A 21,483-nucleotide genomic window follows, 5' to 3' on the forward strand; every position below is an offset into this window, starting at 1 on the left:
GCTGCTACCTCCCGAAGCACACTGCAAGACAACTATTTACATGGCACTTACATAGCTTTTGGTATTAAGAGTCCTCTACAGACTGGCTGGTGAGAGTGTGTGAGGTGATTTACAAAGAGGTCATTTGCAAATCGTAGGCAACAGCCTTTGCATTCAGACATCATTGGGACACCCCGGGACAAATCCTTCATGGGAGCCAAAGGATGACAGTCTCCCAAAATATTTCCATACTCAAGGAAGCTGAAGCAGGAGGATTTCAAGTTGGAAGCTAGAATGGGCCACAGAGTGAAACCTTGTCTCGAAGGAGAGAGGGAGGGAGCTGGAGGGCGGGGCAGAATGGCGGTTGGCAGGGTTGGGGAGAGGGAACTGATGGCTTATTGTTTAATCAGTTTTGTGAAAGGAGACGGGGGTGGTAGTGAGAACTGTCCACAGTGTGAATTGCTTATGTTCAATTACACACGTGAGTGATCTGGGGAGATTTCCCATTACTCCTGTTTTACTACAACTGCAAGAGAAAACACATGTCCCAGCATCCCTTCCTGAGTGGGCAAATCTTTTGACCGAAACCGTTTGTTAAGGATAAAGAGCAATACTCTGGGTGGAATGAATATGGCATCGTCTTAGAAATGGTGTTTGGGAATCTTAGATTGAAAGAATCTTTCCAGATTGTTCTCCCTGTGTGGTGATGGTCAAAGGGGTCCCTGTGGGTGAAGAGGAAGGTTGGGCTCTGGACAGGGTGGAAACTCAAGGTGGGCTCGTGGTTTATGGATCATGCCCTCCACTCCCCACACCTGGTGTGAAAACAGGCCTCCCCCTGCCCCGGGGGGGGAGGAGGGCTTCAGTCTTAGGAGTCTGGCATCAGCACTGTCTCACACTCTGCACTGTGCTCCAGAATGCTAAGGGCAGAGAAGGTGAAGTTTCCCAGCAGCGGGGGGCCGGTTTCCCACTCATGCCGTCTTCTAGGCACCATCATGTTCCTGGACTCAGACTCTGTGCCTCTTCAGGTCAGGGCTGAGTCAAACTGTCAACACAGGAGACTGGCAGAGAGGGCAACAGAAAAGCCACAGGGCCGAGACCTTGTCCTGTCTGGTGCCACCAGTCTCCAGTTGTGTGTGAGTGGGTCCAACAGGCACTGGCTTACACTTGGTATTCAGCAATGGGAAGACATTTTTGTATTGCCTCCCCACCTGCCACCACTGCCACCACTACTACAAAAGCAAAGCAAAATCGAGGCGGAGGCATAAATGTCTGTCATCCCAAGAAACCTCGCAGAGAGCAGGAAAGGGTGTGGGGGTGGAGGCTGAAGCTCAAGAGTGGGATGGTGAGTTCAAGGCCAGCCTGAGCCACTTAGGAAGACCACTTTTCAGCAGCATGGTCTGCCTGAGGAGTTTGGGATTCCCAGGAAAGGGTAAGAGCAGAGCCCAGGCATGATGTCAGTGTCTCAGACTTGTCCCTGGAGGTCAGGAACAGCCACTAAATCTTCTAGAGCACAGGCCTTACCCCACAGTCCTCTCTGCCCTGTTAGGTGTCCCAGGCATTTAGAAAATATCTCTCCGTGTTTGCTGTGAGTCTCCGTGTGATGGGGGAAGCAGGTAGGAGCCTGGCTGGCCATTGCCCAGGGCCTCCCACCCAGCAAGAAGAGAGGAGAGAAGCCAGGGCCCCCAGCCTGGCTCTGATCTTTGCATTGTACTCTAGCTGGGGCAGCATGAGCAGGTGACTCAACCTCTCTGGGCCATGGTGTCCTCAGCTTGGAACAGCATAATCTCTGTTCCTGCTTCACCCTTCATAGAACCATTGGGAAGATGAAATGAGTGGAGATGAACAAAGTAAACAGAGCAGGGCTGGGATGACAGAGGAAGACAAGATGTTTTTACTGCAGTTAAAATTATGAATGGGATGTTGGGGAGCAGAGCCAAACCGTGGGCCGTGGACCACGACCAGTTTGGAAACTGCCTTTTTTTTTTTTCCCATCTGCCTGAAGTGAGATAAGTACAGCAACTTCAAAATGCAGTCCTACACGGCGCATCACGAGCGCAGCGGGTTTGAACCTGCCTAGCCCTACGCAGGTGAAGCAGGTTTGCATCTTTCCTAGTAAGGTGCAGTGGGTTGCACCTTACAGAGTCGTATGCAGGTAAACCAAATGGTAACCTGCCTGGCGCAGACGGGTGCAGTGGGCCTACAGTGCGTCTGCTCGTGCACAGGTACCACCGGTCTGCACACTGAGTCATTCCCGTGTGCGGCATGGGTTGGCTGACAGCATTCCTTGTAACCAAGACACCTGGCTGCACACCTAGCTCTGTCTCCTAGACCATGTCTCCCATGTTGCTGTTTCCTTATCTATCACCACTGAGTGATGGGTCTACAGTACATCTAGGATCTCATCTAGGCCTGTCGGTTAAGCTAGGGGAGAGGGAGTGAGCCCTGATTTGCTGATGGCCAGTGAAAGTATGAATGCAAGTGGGTCTGGCTTGTATGGCCGTCTCGTGACCTTGAGCTTCAGCCCTCATCTCTGAAGTGGAGCTCAGTCATGCTTACTGCAGAGCCACTTATGGTAGGAGAATTAATAAGATCAGTGAAGTAAGGACCTTAGGAAAGGGCCCTGGGCTTCCCCTGCTATGCCTCTGCCTCCTCCTCCTTTCTGTGAAGACTGTTCTGGATACATGAAACCAGGTGGGAGGGTGGCAGGATGGGGTGGAACACTCCATAGGCAAAAATCAAGGACCTATGTTTGATTCTCAGAACCCTAGCACTGAGGAGGTGGAAGCAGGGGCATTGCTAGCCAGCCAGCCTAGCCTGATTTCCAAGTTCCAGGTCAGTGAATGATCATGTATCAATAAAAAGGAAAAGAAAAAAGGGTAAATGGCTTCTGAGGAATGCCTGAAGTTGACCTCTGACCTCATCATACATGGACAGGCTCATCTGTGCACACACACGCACCTGCACACACATGAATACATACAACACAAACTCAAATAGTGGGCACCTTTATGATGCTCCAGCCCAATAGCATCATTTAATCCTCAAGGGAACTAAGGCTCTGTGAGATTGAGAGTCCCGGCTGAGGTCACACAGCAGATGGAAAAGCAGGCCACAGAAGTGTGATGCCAAGGTCGGTGTGCTATCTATTGGTAGCATTTACGAGGTTCCCTAGCGAGGGAAAGCTGCCAAGGACCAGGGACTAAATAAGTGACTTGGTCCTCTGAACGTTCCCCCAGCCTGATATTCCTTAAGCCCAACCTGGAGACCCTGGATTTCTTTGACCTGCTGTGGATCGTGGGGATCGCTGACTTTGTGCTGAAGTATATCACCATTGCCCTCAAGTGCCTCATCGTGGCCCTGCCCAAGATCATCCTGGCTGTCAAGTCCAAGGTAAGCGGTGGTGGCTGCCGCCTGTGGCCCCAGTTACTGAGCATGTGTGGGATTCCATTCACCGTTCAGAGGAGAAAAGAACTGGGGCAAAGCCATGAAAGGCCTGCCACCCACCACAATGTCCCTGCCTCTGCACCTGTCAGGTTTTCTTCAAAGCTTTCCTTGATAGAATTTCATCTGATTTTACCTGAAGGGGGGAAGCGAAGCTGTCCACATGCCTGCATCCTGCATCTCTCAGAGAAGGGTGACACTAACAGCTTTTGACTCTGTACATTCCGGGAACTCTTTTTTTAAGGTGACTGAAGTTCAGAGGGAAAGGGCTCTGTGGTCAATTAATAATGCCTACCATGGGCAAAGGAGGGGATGTGGGAGCAGTGATGCTTTGCAGTGTGCAGCAGGAAATACTTTGGGATGAAGAGGTTTTGCTTTTTGTTTGTTTTTTACTGTTTATTGGTCACATCATGTACCCCGATCCCACTCCCCTCCTACCCTCCCTGTACCCTTACAACCTTCCCCACACAGAGAGAAAAAAACCTCACTGTGAAAGCTGTGGTGTATCATTGCTTTGCTTGTAAGTGTTCGTTGGAGTGACTGATTGGTCTGGTATGAGACCCCTGGCTTCTGCTGCTCTGCCAATCCTGGGACCTCACGGGGACTCCTCTCAGATACTCTACGGTTGACCTGTGTTATTGAGGTCCTGCAGTGTGGGATCTCTAGGACCTGCCCTTTCCCACTCCAGTAGTTGGGATGAAGAGTTATTGAGGCAAGGCCTTCAGAACTCGGAGAACTGAGCCATTCCAAAGACAAGTGGAATTGGCCCCCAGTCTTGAGTGACAACTGACCTGCTACTAGGGGTTAATCTTTGTGCAGGTTTCTTCCTCTCGCCACCATGCACTGATTTGCGTGAGCCCAAACCCTAAGATGTTGAGGTTTTCTTGGTGAGGCATATCTCCATGGCCTAACGCATCTTTGTGTTCCTGGGGAGAGGAACCACTGGGCATAAAGGAGCCCTGAGCTACCACTCCAGACCATAATAACCGTGGCCATGGTTCATGCTGTTCCTATAGGCTGTTCCTATAGGCACCATGAACTTGACCCCCAAAAGCAGCATGACCAGTGGTTAGACACAAGGACTGTGGCACCAGGCGCATTTGTGTGGTCCCAGCTAGATCCCTCTCTGTGGGTGTGCTGTTGGGCAGATGACCAAACCTCTCTGAGTTCCTCACCCATCTACTGTTGGAAATCGTGCTGACCTGTAGGAATGGTTGCTTTTGGGAACAAGAAAGTGCTGTGCCTAAGCCCGGGGCATAGGAAACTGCACAAGGAGTGTTTCAGGGCACAAGTTCATTGTCCTCCTTCCAAAATGCATGGATCACATTTTTTTTTTTTTTCAGTTTTTAGACTATTTGCATATTCGTAATGAGGTATGCTGGGAATGTGATGTGTGCTTGAACACAGAATTCACCTGTGTCTCGCCCACATGTCGAGAAGGTGGTGTCAGAAGCTATTGTTGGCACACCTGCTTTCCATTGCGGGGTGCCATGGGAGGTCACGGTGGAATTTTCCACTCGTGTGTGTATGTTTACGTCTGACCAAACAGTTGCAGATTTGCAGTCACTCGGGATGCCATAGTTTTGTGCTGGGTGCTCCACCTGCACTGACATGACTTAATCTTCATGACACCTAATCCAGGGACTTTTCTATTGTCTGATGCTGCAGAGTCCTGGCCAGGTGCCTGTTTCTCAGGCTTTGTGTGCACCGTGTGGTGGCTTTGTATTCCAGAACTGGGAAGCCCAGGGTTTGGAGGCACCCACTTTCCTGTCTCCTCCAAGCTCTATTCAGTCCAAAGAGTGAGAATTCAAGAGCCGTACAGTCCATCTCCTGGGGACCATGTACATTGACTAGGAATAGGTTGCAGCCATCAGCTGCTTGGACAAAGTAGGCCACTTTCTACAGGAATAGAGTCCTAGGCCAGCAACCTGCAGGCACAGGGCATTTCACCTTTGTGACCCTCCTTTTGTTCCCATCCATAGCCAAGCATGGAGCACAGCAGTGCAGGCTGGGGAGGAGCTAGAGCTGAAGCTTAAAGACACGGATGTGGTACTCCCTCCACTCACTTGAGCACCTGCTGGAGTCTCCTGGCTCTCCACTGTCCGCAGGGTCAGCCTGGGAGGTAGGGGAGACACAGTTCCTACAAGAGCTTGTGGTTAGTGCTAAATGCCTCCTGAGAACAGACTGTCAATAGAGGTCATTTCTCCTGCCCATTCTGGCTACTGTCAGGAGCAGCTACTAAGCTGTCAACCACCTGTAGGGCAGTTGGCCTTTGCTGGTTGATCTTGCCGTGACTGTCACTTTTTTCTCACATATGTGGAGACTATGGCGCAGGGTCATTCAGTGACTTGCCAGGACTACAGTCAGAAAGAAGCTATAGAGCAGTCAGGACTGTAGGAAGTCAGTCCACAGTCTGAGCACTGTGGCTATCTGCTGTAGGTGGAAAGAGGCACTGTGCACACCTGCTTCAGACAGTAGGCTGACACCACAGAGTGACACCAGAGGCAGGAGGGCCTCCCAGAAGCTCATGATCTAGCATTTGTGGTGACACATTAGTGGTGTCCACTGTCATGTGCCTTGTCCTCTTGGAATCCTCTCCTTCTTGTCTGTGGGAGAGGTGTCTGATCTACCAAGTCTCGGTTTTGAGTCAGACCTCTTGTAACTTAGGGGATGGCCAATGTGTGAGTTTCATGCTGGGCACACTGTCCTCCCAACCCCCACCATCCATTCAGCTGCCAGCAAGGAGAATCTGGACTGTGGCTACCTGATGAAGGCTTTCCCAGGATGCGTGTGGCTGAGGCAAGCAATGGACTCGCTTCCAAGAGTGGGCATGGGACCCCCTTCTAAGCCTGGGGACTGGGCATCTTCTAGCTGTTCTGAATCTTAGAACATGGCATTCCATGAACCATAGCTATGTTCACAACCTAGAAATGATCTTGAATGCTTTTTCTTGCTTCTTCCTGGAAGCCATCTACTTCTGTCCACTTTGTATCTTAAATGACTCTGAAGTTGAGCATCCTACAGTTTCACCGCTATACCCTAGACTTTGCCTTTCTTAGGCCACCCGAGTGGACCTTTCTTAGTTTCTTCTCTCTGACCCCCTTGTTCTGTTCCTATGCTTTCAGACAGCTGATGTGATGGTTCATCTCATCACTCTTCTCTGCTTCCCTACTTCCTTCCCTAGAAGGGAATGAATGCATCTAGATTATTATTTTGTTGTTATTGTTGAACCACAGCCTCTCTATGCATTCAGAAACACATGGCGCATGCATACGTTTGTGTGTGTGTGTGTGTGTGTGTGTGTGAGAGAGAGAGAGAGAGAGAGAGAGAGAGAGAGAGAATAGGGAGGTGGATACACATGTAAATATATGTGGATGCATGAATTAGATGAATGAGAGGGTGATAGGTGGGTGGATTGTGCATGGAAGGTGAGTATATGAATGAGGGGAGGGGAGAAGATGGATGAATGGATAAATTGATGAGTGGATGGATTAATGAATGGATAGATGCATGATAAAGGGGTAGATGACAATATAGATAGGAGGATGGTCAGAAAGAGGGATGGGTGGGTAGGTGAGAGGATGAATGGAAGGAAAGGTGAATGAGCTGGATGGATGGAGAGGTGGATGAAAAGATAGACAGCAGGAAGAAAGGAAGAATAGGTGGATGGATGGGAGGATAGCCAGAAGGATGAATAAATGGAGGCTATAGTCAGCTATCTTCTCACTTCCTCCACTTTTGACAGCAAGATCTGCGATTCCATCAGCTCAGTTTTCTTACATGTGCAGACATCCAAGCAAGGCAGTCATGAAAGCAGAAATGCACAAGGTAATATTCTCGTCTATGCTGTAAAAAACTATAGGACTGCTCTGGGAGGACTCTGGAGGCCCAGCTCACAGTCGTGATGGCTGAGTGTTGCCAGGCCATCACCAGGAGCCAGGCAGAGTATCCAGCAGGTGGTTTGTTTAAGAATTCCACAGAGAGATGGCTGGGGATGGGCTGTGTGGAAGGCTCAGGGGACATCTCCAGCAAAAAGAAGACAAAGCCCTTCCCTGTAGAGTCTCCCAACACATTGGCTTCTTCAGTCTCATTAGAGGGGAGATTCCCTGACCACTTCACAGAGACTGAACTAAGGAACTTGGCAAAGATTGCAGACCTCGTGGTGACCACAGGCCAGCCACAGGAGAGGGGGTGTGGCTCAGCATTTCATGAGCAGGGTCCTTCTCTCATCAGTCCCTGCTCACAGGGGCCTCATCAGCCAAGGCAGTTGTCTTGGACTTTTAAAACATTTTATTTGAAATAAAATTCACATAAAGTTAAGCAGTAATCATTGAAAAGGGTGTCATTGATCCTGTGACATTTTGACAGTGGCAGTGTAACCGGCACCCCTGTGTAGTTCCAGCACACTCGCATCACCCCAGAGGGAAGCCTGTATTCACTGAGCAGTCACTCCAGGCTCTTCAGGCCAGTCCCAGGCAACCACTCATCTGCCTTTGGTCTGTAGATTCGCCCATGCTGTACAGTTCCTACACACATCATAGCTTTTAACCAACATCTAGTCCAAGTTCATCTGCATTGTGCATGGGCCAGCACAGCCCCACACACCTGTAATCCCAGCACTCAAGAGACAGAGGCAGGAGGATCAGGGCCAGCCTGGGAACACTGTGAGACCTTACTCAGAAGAAAAATTAAATAGGAATTAGAAGATGCCTCAGTAGGTTAGAGCACTCGCCCTGCAGGCAGGAGGTCCTGGCTTCGGGCCCCAGCACCACAGGACAGCCAGGCATGCCTGCAGGTGCCTGTAACCCCAGCATTGCAGGGCACAGGCAGGCAGATCCCAAAACAAGGAGCTTCCCGCTCAGTGAGAGACCCAGCCACAAGGCAGTAAAGGGGAAAGCAATAGAGGATAACACCTAAGGTCCTTCTCTGCCATCTCTGGTAGAATACCCTGCACTCATATGCACACGCACACACGCACACACGCACGCACACATGCACACATACGTATACATACACACATGTGTATACACACACAGACACATACACGCACACACACACACAAAAGCACAACACCACTGCACTGTAGCATGGCTCCTCCTCCATTTCTTTCCATGATGGGGTCTCGTCCCTTAGTGTTGACGGACCACCATTCATTTAGCCAATTGTCCTTTGAGGGACCTCAGGGTGCTTTCCACCTTCAGGCTGGTGTGAGTCGTGCCAGAGGGAACTTTCGTGTGTAGGAACACAAACACGGTCAGTTTAGTGTCTTAGACTTGTTCAGTGAGCTCTCCTGAGTCAGTGAAGAGTCAGGCCTGACTCTCCTAACCCCAATCCAGGCTGGAGTGTCTGTCTTCCTTCTCCTTCACACAGCACTGCATTGGACCAGGGGGTGGATGTGGGCCCTGACACCCCTTTCTCACACCTCTGAGGTGTGGGTGACAGTTATTAATGCCTCCCTGGCAACTGTCCAGCTTCTTCCTTGATGATTATTATTTTATTTGGAGAGATTAATGTGCCAGGTCAGAGCATAATCCAGCCCATAACAAGTGATGTGAATGGCCCTCCCAAGATAAATTGCAGGCTGGGAAAAGGTCCGCAGCCTCTCCTTGCCCGTCTGAGAGCTCTTGAGAATCCTCATCAATCCTTGTCTGGGAGGAAGAAAGCCACGGGTGTTCCTCTGCAGCTGGGGTGGGGCGGGTGGGGGGGAGACACATCTGTCAGGGACCCCTAATGGCCCTCAGCACAGATGCTACTGTGCAGGCCTTCATGCCATCCACTGAGAGAGTGGGCTGGTTGAATATTGCAATTATGATATTGAAGGCCTCTGGTATTTGGCCCCATTTTGATGGCCTGACGTGAGACTGAGTGAGCCACCTTGCCTGGGGACTTGGGGAGTGTTTTCATTTTCTTCCTCTTCTTAATCATCCCTTCGCTGTGGCCAATTCCCCAATTCCCTCATGCTTCCAGCATGAGTGGTTCTGTCAGGAACCCTCACAGAGGGGCCCCAAGGTGAGTCAGGATCCTTGGATTAAAGATGGCGGCCACTGATCTTCAAACTCAACTCCAAATGGTCACCCTGGCCTGGTATCCTGAGCTGCCATCTGCTTTTGTTTGTTTGTCTGTTAGAGTTTCACTGTGTATTAGAATTCCTAATTCCTCTGCATCAGCCTCTTGAGTGCTGGGATTCTGGGTGTAAAGCACCACACCTAGCCCTCAGCTGGCCCTGTCATAAACCCACATAATAGGCTGCGGGTGTAACTTGCCCATATCAGATTAATTAATTAGCCCTGTGTGATATACGCAACTCATGTATCCTGAGCCTGCCAGATTTGGCTTCTCCTCCACCTCTCTCTGCACCATCCTTTCTCCCTCCTTCCACCTGGACCAGCTTCCTTGGGGACTTTGCAGTCTCCTCCTCAGGCCTCTCCTCCTATCCCCTCTGCCTGTGGCAGTGTCACCCAGCTGTTCCCATGACTCTGTCTTTCCCATGGTTCCACTCTCAGCTCCCCTGGCTTCCCTGCCAGTATCATGGACTCGTCCTCTTTAGATTGTTTCATTCACATTGCTGTCTGCCACTCCGCCCCACCCTGCATCATCTCCACTGGAGTGTGAGCTCAGGTGCTCAGAGACCTCATGTCTTAGGAATTTCAGTCCCTGGCAGTGTAGTGGTGATGAGTTGAAAAGAAGACCCTTACCCCAAGTGCTTGTCAGGGTTAAAGCTGGGCCTGCCTCCCCCTCCCCACGGTCCTGTCTTATTCTAGCTCAATGATGGCTCGAGGGCCTCCTTGCTTGCAGGGCCATGTAAAAGTGAGTAAGGCACCTTCCTAGCCATTGTCTGCTCACTGGCTCCTCAGCCAACACACCTGTCAAGCCATTCTGTTGTTTCTTTTTTTGTTTGTTTATGCTTTGTTCTGTTCTAATTTTGTATTGCATTTATTTATGGGGTGGGAGGGGATACTTGGAGGTCAGAGGATAGCTTGCAGGGGTCACTTTTCTTCCTCCATCATGTGGGTGCCCAGAATCAAACTCAGGTCATCGTGCTTAGCAGTAACCATTTTTACCCACTGAGCCATCTGAGCAGCTCTTGTTTCTGGCCTTTTGAGATAAGGTCCCTAGGCTATTCTGAAGCTCTCAATCCTCCTGCCTCAGCTTTCTGAATTCTAGGACCACAGGTATTAGTCCTCACATCCACGCCCACCCTGTCCCTAAAGAAGAGGCTGATGCTAACCTAGACTCATGCCGCCCTGACTCCTTCTGTTCTTAGGAATAGAAGGAAGCCATTGCGTAGTCCATGCTGCCCCTCTTTCTATTAAAGTGAAAGCCTCTTGGCCCAGGATGCTAGAGCTGTGCCGGCCCCATGTGGCAGACAAAAGCTGCCTGTGCTCTCTCCAATGTGAAGGAGCTGAATTCTAGACATTCCTCTCCTGCACCCACCCCATTCGCTCAGGTGTCACATGCAGCTTGTTTCTGTGCAGCCAACACAGATACAATGTCTCCAGGGCCAAGGTCCGAGCTCAGTGGCCAAGAGCTCCTCCACAGCCTGTGATACTGAGTTCTACCCCCACCACCATTGCCAAAAGTTCTGGTGTGCATCACCATTTAGAATTCTGGTGAACATGGCCACTCTCAGGATAGGGTTAAAATTCAACATCCCACTAATATGGTGAACACATTCTTCATTATGAGCTAGCCATGAGCCCGTGGGGACAAGGGCTGGGAGATGATAGCTTAAAAGTGATATGTTGGGGGGTGTCTAGTTGACAAGGGGCGGGCTTGTGATAGTTAATATTGATTTTCATCTTGACAGGATCTCCAGTCACCTAAGAGACAAAACTGTGAGGGTGTTTCTAGACTGAGGTGGGAAGATCTCTGAATGTGGGCAGTACTGTCTGCGAGCTGGGGTCCTAGGTACACAAACACACACACACACACACACACACAGAGAGAGAGACAGAGACAGAGACAGAGACAGAGACAGAAAGACAGACAGAGAAAAAAAAGAAAACAAGAGATCACTGAGTTCCAGCATTCCCCTCTCTCTTCCCTAACTGTGGCCAGCCACTTGAACTCCCATAGCCACGTCTTCCTGCCATAATGGATGGTATCTTCAAACTGTGAGCCTAAAGAACTTTTTTTTTTCTTTAAGGTAATTCTTCTCAGGTACTTAGTCACAGCACTGACAAGGTGGTCACTGCATATGACTAGCTAGCAGGCAGGGGTCACAAAAACAGGAAGTTGTCTTAAGAACTCGGCGTCCCTCTTGTCAAGGGAAGCCACGTCACATGGCAGATACCACCCAGGCCTTGAGTCATGAAAGCTGGAATTCAGTCCTGGCTCCCTCGTTTAGTACTGGGACCTTGGCAATTCACCCAGTGCTCAGCGTGCTCCGCTCAGCCCGTCACATTTATCCCATGAGCCAGGGGGTGTCTATCGTGCCACCACAAGACAGTGGAACAGGACAAGCTAGAGGAGGCTGGGAAAGGCTCTGCCAATCTTACTGCTCCAAGGGACCTACTGTTCGTCTGCCTGCTCTCTCCTTGATGGTCAGGGAGGGGAAAACCAGTGCCAGCAGCTGTCGGGCCCCACTTAGCAACGCTGCTAACACTCGTTGTTTTCTTATGTCCCCAAATCAGCCCCTAAAGTAACAGCCTGAAATGTGTCCCTCAGAACTTACATATTGAAGTCCTAACCCATACTACCTCAGCGTGAGGATGTATTTGCATTTTTAATCTTTAACTTTTATTTTTTCTTATTGAGTCTGTATATGTGCACTTGCCACATCACATGTATAGGAGCTGCGATTTGCTGCAGCAGAAGGAGCTTGAGGTAAGGGACTACACAATGCAGGCAGTAAGAAAGTGGTGGCGGGGGGAGAGAGCAACCACCACATTCCAGTCCTTGTCCCAGCATCATCAAATGGGAACCAAGTGTTTAAAGACACGGTTGCAAGCCGGGTATTTTGAGTTCACATACAGCAGGAGATCACAGGGAAGGCCTGGAGCCTGTGTGGCCATTATTGTCTTACATAGATGGGCACGGAGGTAGTGGTAGGAGGCAGCCATCCCCAGGCAGTATAGCAGCAGGCCTCTAAAGGATCCAACCCTCCAGACCATGTCCTTGGTCTCCAGCACTGTAAGGAACTTTGGTCTGCTGTTGAGCCTGGCATGGTGGCACATGTCTTTGATCTGGGCACTCAGGAGGTAGAGGCAGAGAAGCTCTGGGTTTAAGGTCAGCCCGGTATATATAGATGAGTTCTCTGCCAACCAGTGTACATAGTAAGAGCCAAGGCTACATACTGCATAAACTGCTTTCTGAAAAGAAAGAGATTCTGGTCTTGAAGCCAGCCACTCTGTGACACCTTGTCACGGTAACCCTGACAAAGTTATACCCCAAAGATCAGCCTTCCTAGAGCCCTTTGTCCTTCAAGAAGATTTTTTTGTATCTATCTAGATGTCTGCCTTTTACTACCATAGAATTACTTTGTTAATAAATAATAGAACCACAGAGTTCAAAGGTCAAAGCACCACAAACAGTGTCTCTGTATTTATACATACACACAACACACACCCACACACATTGGGGAAGATAGCCAACATGGACCTCTGAACTCTGCATGCACACATACCAACACACGCACACCACAAACATACACACACACTCCCAAACACATGCATGATCTTAACTCTGCTGGAAGTCAGTAGAAAATCTACATCCTTAGGCTCTGCCCCAGGAGTCAGAAGCCCCAGGGTGCGCCCTTCAGTCAGGACCATAGCAAGCCTCTGGCTGGTCTGAACACAACCACTGCCCTTCGTGCTTCATTCATTTTCAATGTTGTGTGATATTCCCAGTGTACTGGGATGGTTACATCGTCTCTTTGTCTTTTGCCAACATGATACATACAGTGCCCAACAAGCACACACGAGGTGTCTCTAACATGGCCCTCCAGGATGGAATTGTTAGAGTGAGCATCTTCTACCTTGTGGTGACTCCCATCTCCTGCTTTACTGTAGCCCTTTGAGTTGCCTTAAGGCTGCGCTTTCCCTGTGTAGCTCTTCCTGCTTTAGCATGATTGGGAAGTGCCTCGTCTTCAAGGTGGGACAGGGGCCCATCCTAACAGAGGCTAAGTCACTGTCTGTCGGAAAGGCTCTAGGTTGAAATATGGACAGAGTATGACCCAACTGCCCATCTCTCCCTCTATCCTGCCTCAATGGGCCTAGTAGCTCCCTTCTTGCTGTTTGGTTTTTTTTTTTTTTTTTTTTGTTTTGTTTTGTTTTGTTTTGCTAGAGTAGCAGTGGGCAGTTTAGTCTCCCTGACTTTGGTGGGAATCTGTCAAGGATCCTATATCAGACAGATTTTCTTTCCAGAGAAACAGAGGCAGTAGCATACATGTGCTTTGAGGGGTTTATTTGAAGGATTGGACTCCATGGTGGCAGGGTGGGCAGATGTGAAACCCTCAGGATAGCCTGGATGCCCTGGCAGGAGTGACACTGTAGCCAAGAGCAAAAGTCCCTCCTTCTACCAGGAAGGGCTGGCTTGCTCATAAGGCCTTTGCATGGGTTAGATGAGACCCATACGGACATACACACGTGACAGAGGGCAGTCTCTGCCACTTCCTGGCTTGAGGTGTCCACCCCCCGGCAGCTCACAGTGACACATAGGAAAGTGCTAGATGGCAGACGTGGACACTGTGGCCTCATGAGCGAAGCGAATGCAAGATGAGAGCTTCATGATGCTTTCTCACATCCAGTTCAAGGTCCAGCCTGGGCTTGAACAAACATGCAAAGAATACATTAATTTTAATTTTTTTTCTCTGACAAATGTGATAAACACACATGCATGTGTGTGTGTGTGCGTGTGCGCACTGGAGTGTGCATGCATATCTGGTGTGTGAAATCAGAGGGACAATCTCTGTCATTCTTTAAGTACCGTCCAGCGTTTGGACTCAGGCTAGGCAGGCTAGCTGTGAAGTCCCTTCGCCTCTAAGCCTGGCTTTTAACGTGGACTCTGAAGGTCCAAACTGAAGTCCCCTTGTGAGCAAAGAGCTTTACCAACCAAGCCATCTCCCCAGCCCCACAAACAACAACAAAGAACCTTTCAAAAAAAATTATCACAAGGTGGTAGTGTATATATTTATTCCACCTGGGGGGCTGAGGCAGGAGGATTGCCATGAGTTTAAAACAAGCATAGGCTCCCTAATGAGACTCTGACTCAAAAAAACTAACTGTAGGGGTGAAAAAGATAGAAAACAAGGGAAGTGCCCAGTCCAGTTATCACTATTGAATTTGATAAAAAGCATCTCATTTGTGTCTTTGGATCTGTGGCTGGGAAGCACTGCATCATGGGATCATATGATGTCCTATTATTGACCCCACATTCCTACAGAGAGAGAGAGAGAAAGAGAGAGAGAGAGAGAGAGAGAGAGAGAGAGAGAGAGAGAGAGAGCGCCACCGCCATGATGTCAGGGCCTTTCAGCAGAACTCTGACTTCTTCGCGCTCTTGTCTTTATTAGTGCTGTTGTTACACTTATTCTGTGTGTGCAGGCATGTGCCATGGATGTGTGTGGAAGTCAGAGGACAGCTTGGGGGCATCAACTCACTCTCTTTCCACCATGTGGTTCTCGGGTTTAGAACACAGGTCATCAGACTTGGCTGCAAGCTCGTTTCCTCACTGAGCCATCTTGCCAGCCGATGCTCCTGCCTTAGGGTTTTTGCGTTTGTGTTCCCATATATTCCTGTCCCTAAAAAAGAGCTCCTGCCCCTTTGCTTAGATCACTTTGGCTTCTGCTCAGTCATCCGAATGGACCAGTGGGCTGCCCAGGCAGGGGCCTGCTGTAGCCAGGTGCTGTTGAACCTAAGGCCTCGTGGAGAGTCTTCAGTTGAAAGAAGAGCAGAGGGACACGAAGAGGCACTAGTCTCTGCCCAGGACCCGTACGCTTCATTGCATATGAGCCACCCAGCAATATGTATTAACTTCTCTAGGGTCACACAGCATCCTGTGACAGAACAATGAGAAACACTGGGTCTTTCAGATGGTGGGGGCATGCTCTTGGGGACCCATGATATTAATAAAATATCAAATATTATGTGTTAATCCAGTATAAACATGGGAAGTAGCTGACATGTCTGCTCCCATCCTAGGGGCTTCATCTCTGTAAGTTCATTCCATTCTGTTTCAGCTACTGTTCTATTATGGTGAGGAGACACCATGGCCAAGGCAATTCTTATAAAAGAAGGCATTTATTGGGGCCAGCTTACAGTTTTAGAGGTTTAATCCATGATCATCATGGCAGGAAGCAGACTGGCATGGTGCTAGAGCAGTAGCTGAGAGCTTTACAGCCTGATCTGCGGACAGCAGACAGAGAGAGGCACACACACATGCTGGGTCTGGTGTGAACTTCTGAAACCTCAAAGCCCACCCTCCAGTGACACCTTCTAATCCTTTCCAAGCAGTTCCACTCACTGGGAAACAAGTGTTTAAACATAGGAGCCTATGGAGGCATATGCACTCAAAGCGCCCACCACACATGCCCGTAACACTGAGTGAGGTGGATACTCTTAGATCTGACTCTTGGGAAGACAAGGAAACTGAGGCACAGAGAAGGTAACTGGCTTGCTGAACATTAGTGAGTGGTGGGGCAGATACTTGAATTTTATTTCTTTAGTTTCAGAACTCAGTTTTTCAACATGCTGTGACGCATGCATGCACACACACACACACACACAAAACATCACGCAGGTACATGCACGTGTACACATCCCAGACCCAAACTCCTGCCAGCCTACCTTAGGGCAATGGTGACCACTGCCACTGTGCACAGTGGGGGACAGTCATAACCACCCCTGCCAACCAGGCCCCACACCCTCATCCCGGCCTCTCAGACTCAGCCCTCAGCTACCCATGCCCCCTCTTCCGTCTCAAAGGCCTGCCTTTCATTTCTCTCTGTTTTGCTTTGTCCCCCTCCTGCCCCTCCTGCCTCTTTACTCTGTCCCCTGGGAGACCCTCAAAGGCCGCAGTCAGCCACCAACAGAGACAGCAGGGCCAGGGCCCAGTGCACGCCTGGGAGCTCTCACACCTCAGCTCACACTGGAGTGTAGGGGAAGGAGGAGGTTACATTATTTATTTATTTACTCGGTCCTGCCCTGCTCCACACCCCCCAATCTGTTGTTCCCCACTGGGAAAGATGAAAAACAGCCTCAGAAAACAGCAGACAAGACAGACCACATGGCCCCCGCAGTTTAATTTCCCTTAATTCATTTTATATTGAACCAAATGATACTGTTTGTTTTTAATGGCAAACACTCAGCACGGAGGAGGGGCAGTGGGATCCTAGGGGAAAATCAGGAAGGCAGCTGCCGTAGAAATCCTGGCTCCTTCTGTGCCCCCTCCCCAATTCTACCTCCTCGTCTCCTTTAGAACCAGGTTTCCAGGTTGAAAGATGACACCCTTTGTCGGCCCGGATGGTGACTGTCTAGCGGGGAGGCCTGGCTGTACCCCAACTGCGTCAGCCATCCTAGGGTGGGAGATGATGGGAGACTCAGACCCTGGCCGCTGTGGCTGTTCTCAGTGTCCCATCTTGCTTATCACTGGCAAGCAGGGCCCACCCAGTGCCCTGTCTCCACGGAGTACATGGTGGCAGGGTGCCTTAACCCCAGAGCCTGAGGCTACATCACAAGAGGCTCCACAGAAGCTCCTGTCTCCCCAAGAAACAAAAGCAGGCCAACTATCTGGGGCCTACCCTCCTGTGGCCTGAGTGGGGTCTGGTGCCTCTTTGAAGCCTTCTGTGACCCTGTCATTTCAAGACCCTTTTTTTCTGAGGGTGTGCCCTAGCTGATGGCTGTTCTTACACATGAAGAGAACTCAAACTCTGAAGCCCCTGGGCAAGGAGGCAGAGACCTTTCACCAAACCAAGATGGTGCATGCCACAAGAGGTCATTCCAAAGGCCTCTCCACACTGCAGAGGTGGAGACACACCTGCTCGCTTGTCCACACGCATTGGTTCAGACAGGGCTCTGTTCTGCTGGTAAGGCAATCAGGCTGGTTGCAGGTCATGTGACTCATCCCCAGGCATGATCTTTCCTCTAAGACTGGATTCTACCCTCTAGCCATCTCGGCTGTGCTGAAGGAGCCCCCAGAACCATGGCTTCCAAGCTCAAATCTCCTATGGTGTAGCAGAGGCAGGTGGGAAGCAGGTGTCCCAAAACAGCTACCCACAAGGCCACCCTAGGCTCACTCTATACCCGAGGCTGGCCTTGGACCCCATGGCCGGCCTCCTGCCTCAGCTTCCCAAATGCTGGGATTACAGATGTGTGTCACCATATGAGAAATGAGTGGGGATGAGCTAAGCAGTGTGACGCCAGAAGGGCCTTCCAGAGGGACAGCCATAGCAGTAGAAAGTCTCATCCCTAAAGGTGACGTCTGCCAAGCTCTTAACATGCATGGTCACAGTATCCAGAGCCCAGGAAAGACTGGTAATGAATCTGTACTTAGGGCAAGACAAGGGAGCTGGGTGCTGCATTCCCAGAATCAACTGTATCCTACCATGCTACCCACACTTACAGGGACCAGTGGCAACTTCCCAGATGTGGCCCACTGAGAGGATCCACGTACCCAGCCAGCTTGCATGGAGGGCATGGCCCCGCCCCCCTGTTTCCTCTACCAACCTTCCTTTCCTGGGTGAAAAAAAGGGAGGTAGAGCTGAAGCCCAGGAGCCCGCCAGTGTGAGCCTCCACTTGCCTGTTCCTGAAGGCTCCCAGCCAGGTGTGGTAGGGAATGCCTTTCATCCTAGCACTTAGGAGCAGAGGCAGGCAGATCTCTGTGAGTTCAAGACTAGTGTCTACATACTGAGGTTCGGGTCAGCTAGGGCTACATAGTAAAAGTATCTCAAAATAAATTATTAAAATAAGAAAAAAGATGCAGAAATGTGTGCAGATTTGTAAAGATAAGGCATAATTCCTTGGAAACTGTAATGACACTTTTGGGGACAATCTACCTCCCTTTCATTGTCCGGAGGAAACCATTCCCACCTCTGCCTTTGGAACATTTTCTGTCTCCATTCTTGCCAGGCTATTGATCAGGACTGAGTGAACATGAAATTCACAGTTCTACCCCCAGCCAGACTTGAGTTTGGATGTCAACACTGCCCAAGCCAACAACTTTTTGCATTCACCTCCTAAATATTTATCATGCACAGTATGACAGGCATTGGTATGGGCGTAGAAACTGAATAAAAGGGTTCCAGTTGAGGCAGGGCCTGCCCCTTTGGTCAGGTGATCATCATTAAACATAAGACATCAGACCACAATCACACTACTCAGGGATAAAAATAAATCACCGGGGACTGGAAAGATGGTCCAGCAGCCAAGAGCACTGGCTGCTCTTGCAGAGTACCTGGATTTGGCTCCCAGCACCCACAAGGCAACTTACAACCATCTATAACTCCAGTTCCAGGGCACCTGATACTCTCTTCTGACCTCTGTCAGCACCAAGCACACACGTGGTGCACATACATAATGTAGACACGCACACTCATGTGCATACATACATGCACACCCAACAACCACATCCTGGAGGCCTGGCTTGGGGCAGTGGGAAGGGCTCTGAGCTGTGACTACTGCAGTGGGGCTGTCCTCAGCCTAGGATGAGCTGGAGACCCAGGTGTCACGTGCAGGGCCTGCTGCAGGCCGGTGCAGCACAAAGTCTGAAACAGCACTGAGACCTGTAAGTCACCTGTAAGCTCAGCACTTTGGGGGCATGGAGGCCTCACGGCGCGGCAGTGACGTCATCGGCCGGCGCGGCCCCAGCTGCTGGCAAGCAGCCTGTCGTGGGGAGCTCAGGAGGCCATGATGATCTCATCCACCCTGGAGAGGCTGAGCCGCAGCTGACTGACGTCATCGCAGCGCCGTTGCCAGGCAACGGGGAGCTGCTGGGCCCCACCCCACCTTCTGTAGGTCCTGCTTCGCTCTGCTCTCCCCCTTCCCTTGCCCCTGCCCGACTTCTCTTCTTCCTCTTGTTCCTTCCTCTCTTCTCCCCTTCCCCTTCCCTAACATCTATTCTTCCCCTCTCCCCACATCTCACTATATTTTCTAGGCTCTTGTTTGCTGTCTGACCCATGATGTCTTGAAGCACCCTACAGAATTTAAGTCCTAATTCCTCTGCCTGTCTGAGCCTGTTTTCTCCCCTGCTAACGGTGCTAATAAGAACAGCATGGCCTCTGACCAGCTGTGGGGACAGCATAAAGATGCCTAGTTTTCCACAGGCAGCCTCTCCTCTCCCGACAGGCAGCCTGTCTCCTTTTCCGCCTTTGATCAGACGATCCACTCAGTGGCTTAGCCCAGTGTTGTCTCATCTCAGGCTTGGAATTGGTCATAACCACCTCCCTCTCAGAGAGGCGCTGGCTGTGAAGTTTCTGCTTGGGATGTGCCCAAGGAGAATATACCTGGTGGGGTACCTGTGCTCCCAGCCTTGGGAGACTGCTGCAGGAGGATCTTAAGTTTGAGGACCTTAATCTCCAGGCCAACCTGTTCAGCCACTTCTAGTGGCCTTTTCCATCAGGCCTCCGACTGGGTCGTTTCTCTCCTGACTTTGGCCCAGTCTTTTGTCCCTGTGTGGTCCTCTCTGCCTCGTTTTTCTTTATTCCTCTCAGCAGCCTCTCCAGTTCTCCCAGAGCTCAGAGGTCTGCTAGGAGCCTTCTCTCTTTGGGAAGCCCAGCTGGGCCCCTCTGTTCATGCTCTGCCCTTCAGATGACTGACTGCCAGAGCCATGTCGTCCTGAGGGTGCTGGCAGCCAGGACCCCAACATCCCAGAAGCCTGGCAAGTCACTTACCTAGAAAAACAAGCCCTCTGTGTCAGCTTGGAAGAAAAGGCAAATGGACTGGGGCTGAGGGTCCCCCTCTGCCCTCAAGGCTGCCTCATTGTCAGTTTATTCCCCACATTAAAGGACGCTTTAGGGTGCAGCCGGGCTGTGGGCTGTACAACGAAGCTATCTACCTGCCTTTGCTGGATGCTAGGCTTGCCAGGGGAACTCACTTGGCTCCCTTTGCAGTTTTGAAAGATCTGTCTGTACCTGAAGCTGCAACCAGCTTGCCTCCATGGTTTTGAGATGGCTCCTTATTTCTCCAAGCTAGTCTGTTAGCTTTCTGACCCTCTTGATCTTAGGGAACAACTACTTGAATTAAGTGACCAGTGGCCAAGAGGTCAGAGCTCGGTTAATACCCCAGGATACAGACCAGAACACTGAGGTACAGAGAGAGAACATGCAACCCAGGATAATCAAAACTATGAAAGGTGCTCACTGGTCTCTTGGTCTCAAAACTGCACACATTTCACATTGAGCTCACGTTGGCCATTGTCAATATGAGAAAGCCATTTCTCACTCTGTCTCCCAATCAGGAAGGCTTGCTTCATTCACCACAGAGCATTCTATGATTGGCAGACCACCCACAGGGCCATAGCTGACCCTCATTGACTCCCCCCCCCCCACCGTGTATGTGGATGGATCCCACGCCTCTCAGGACTTAGCTCACTGTCTGATGAGTCCTAAGAAGGGGCCTCCCATTGGGCGCGTGTTACTGATATCAACAGGGGCTTCCATTGTTGACATTTTCCAGGAGAATCTCAACAAGAGATCATTAGAAGTCTAACCCAGGGCAGAGGACCAGGAGTCCACACCCTTTATCCTGCACCTTCTCAGATGCCAGGAGGCCCAGCTGAGTCCTACCTACACCCCAGTCCTCACTTCCTCCTTTCTTCGCTGTGTCCTTTCCATGAGAAGTTTGTGTCCAACTCAGCAATGGCCAGTCAATCTTCTTCCACGCCCAGTTTCAGGGGTTACATCTCAAAGTCATTTTTGGATACAAGATGATCTCCCTGTGACGTGTGTCACTCTGTTGATCACCGGGGGTGATATGAATGAGCTGGCTGGCTCTCTCCCTCACCACTCCTGTGTATCCCATGCAAAGCTGTGGGCTTGCTCAGGGGAAAGAAGATACCCTTCCCTGAATTCAGGAGGATTGCTCTTCAGTCAAGGATATAGAGTAGCTGCCTTGGCTATTAAGAACAATGGCT

The 21,483-nt window shown here is 50.4% G+C and overlaps 1 protein-coding gene across 3 annotated transcripts in view; it reads left to right on the forward strand.

The window, feature by feature from the left end:
• Positions 1-21,483, forward strand: part of Rnft2 (ring finger protein, transmembrane 2) — a 57,044-nt gene that overhangs the window by 14,731 nt on the left and 20,830 nt on the right. For all 3 annotated transcript variants that reach the window (XM_021642649.2, XM_021642658.2, XM_060382524.1), the window contains one exon: positions 3,216-3,369. In XM_021642649.2, coding sequence (XP_021498324.1) covers positions 3,216-3,369 — 154 coding nt within the window. The remainder of the gene's footprint in view (positions 1-3,215; positions 3,370-21,483) is intronic.

Source organism: Meriones unguiculatus, chromosome 4 (assembly GCF_030254825.1).
Source record: "Meriones unguiculatus strain TT.TT164.6M chromosome 4, Bangor_MerUng_6.1, whole genome shotgun sequence".
Classification (NCBI taxonomy): domain Eukaryota; kingdom Metazoa; phylum Chordata; class Mammalia; order Rodentia; family Muridae; genus Meriones; species Meriones unguiculatus.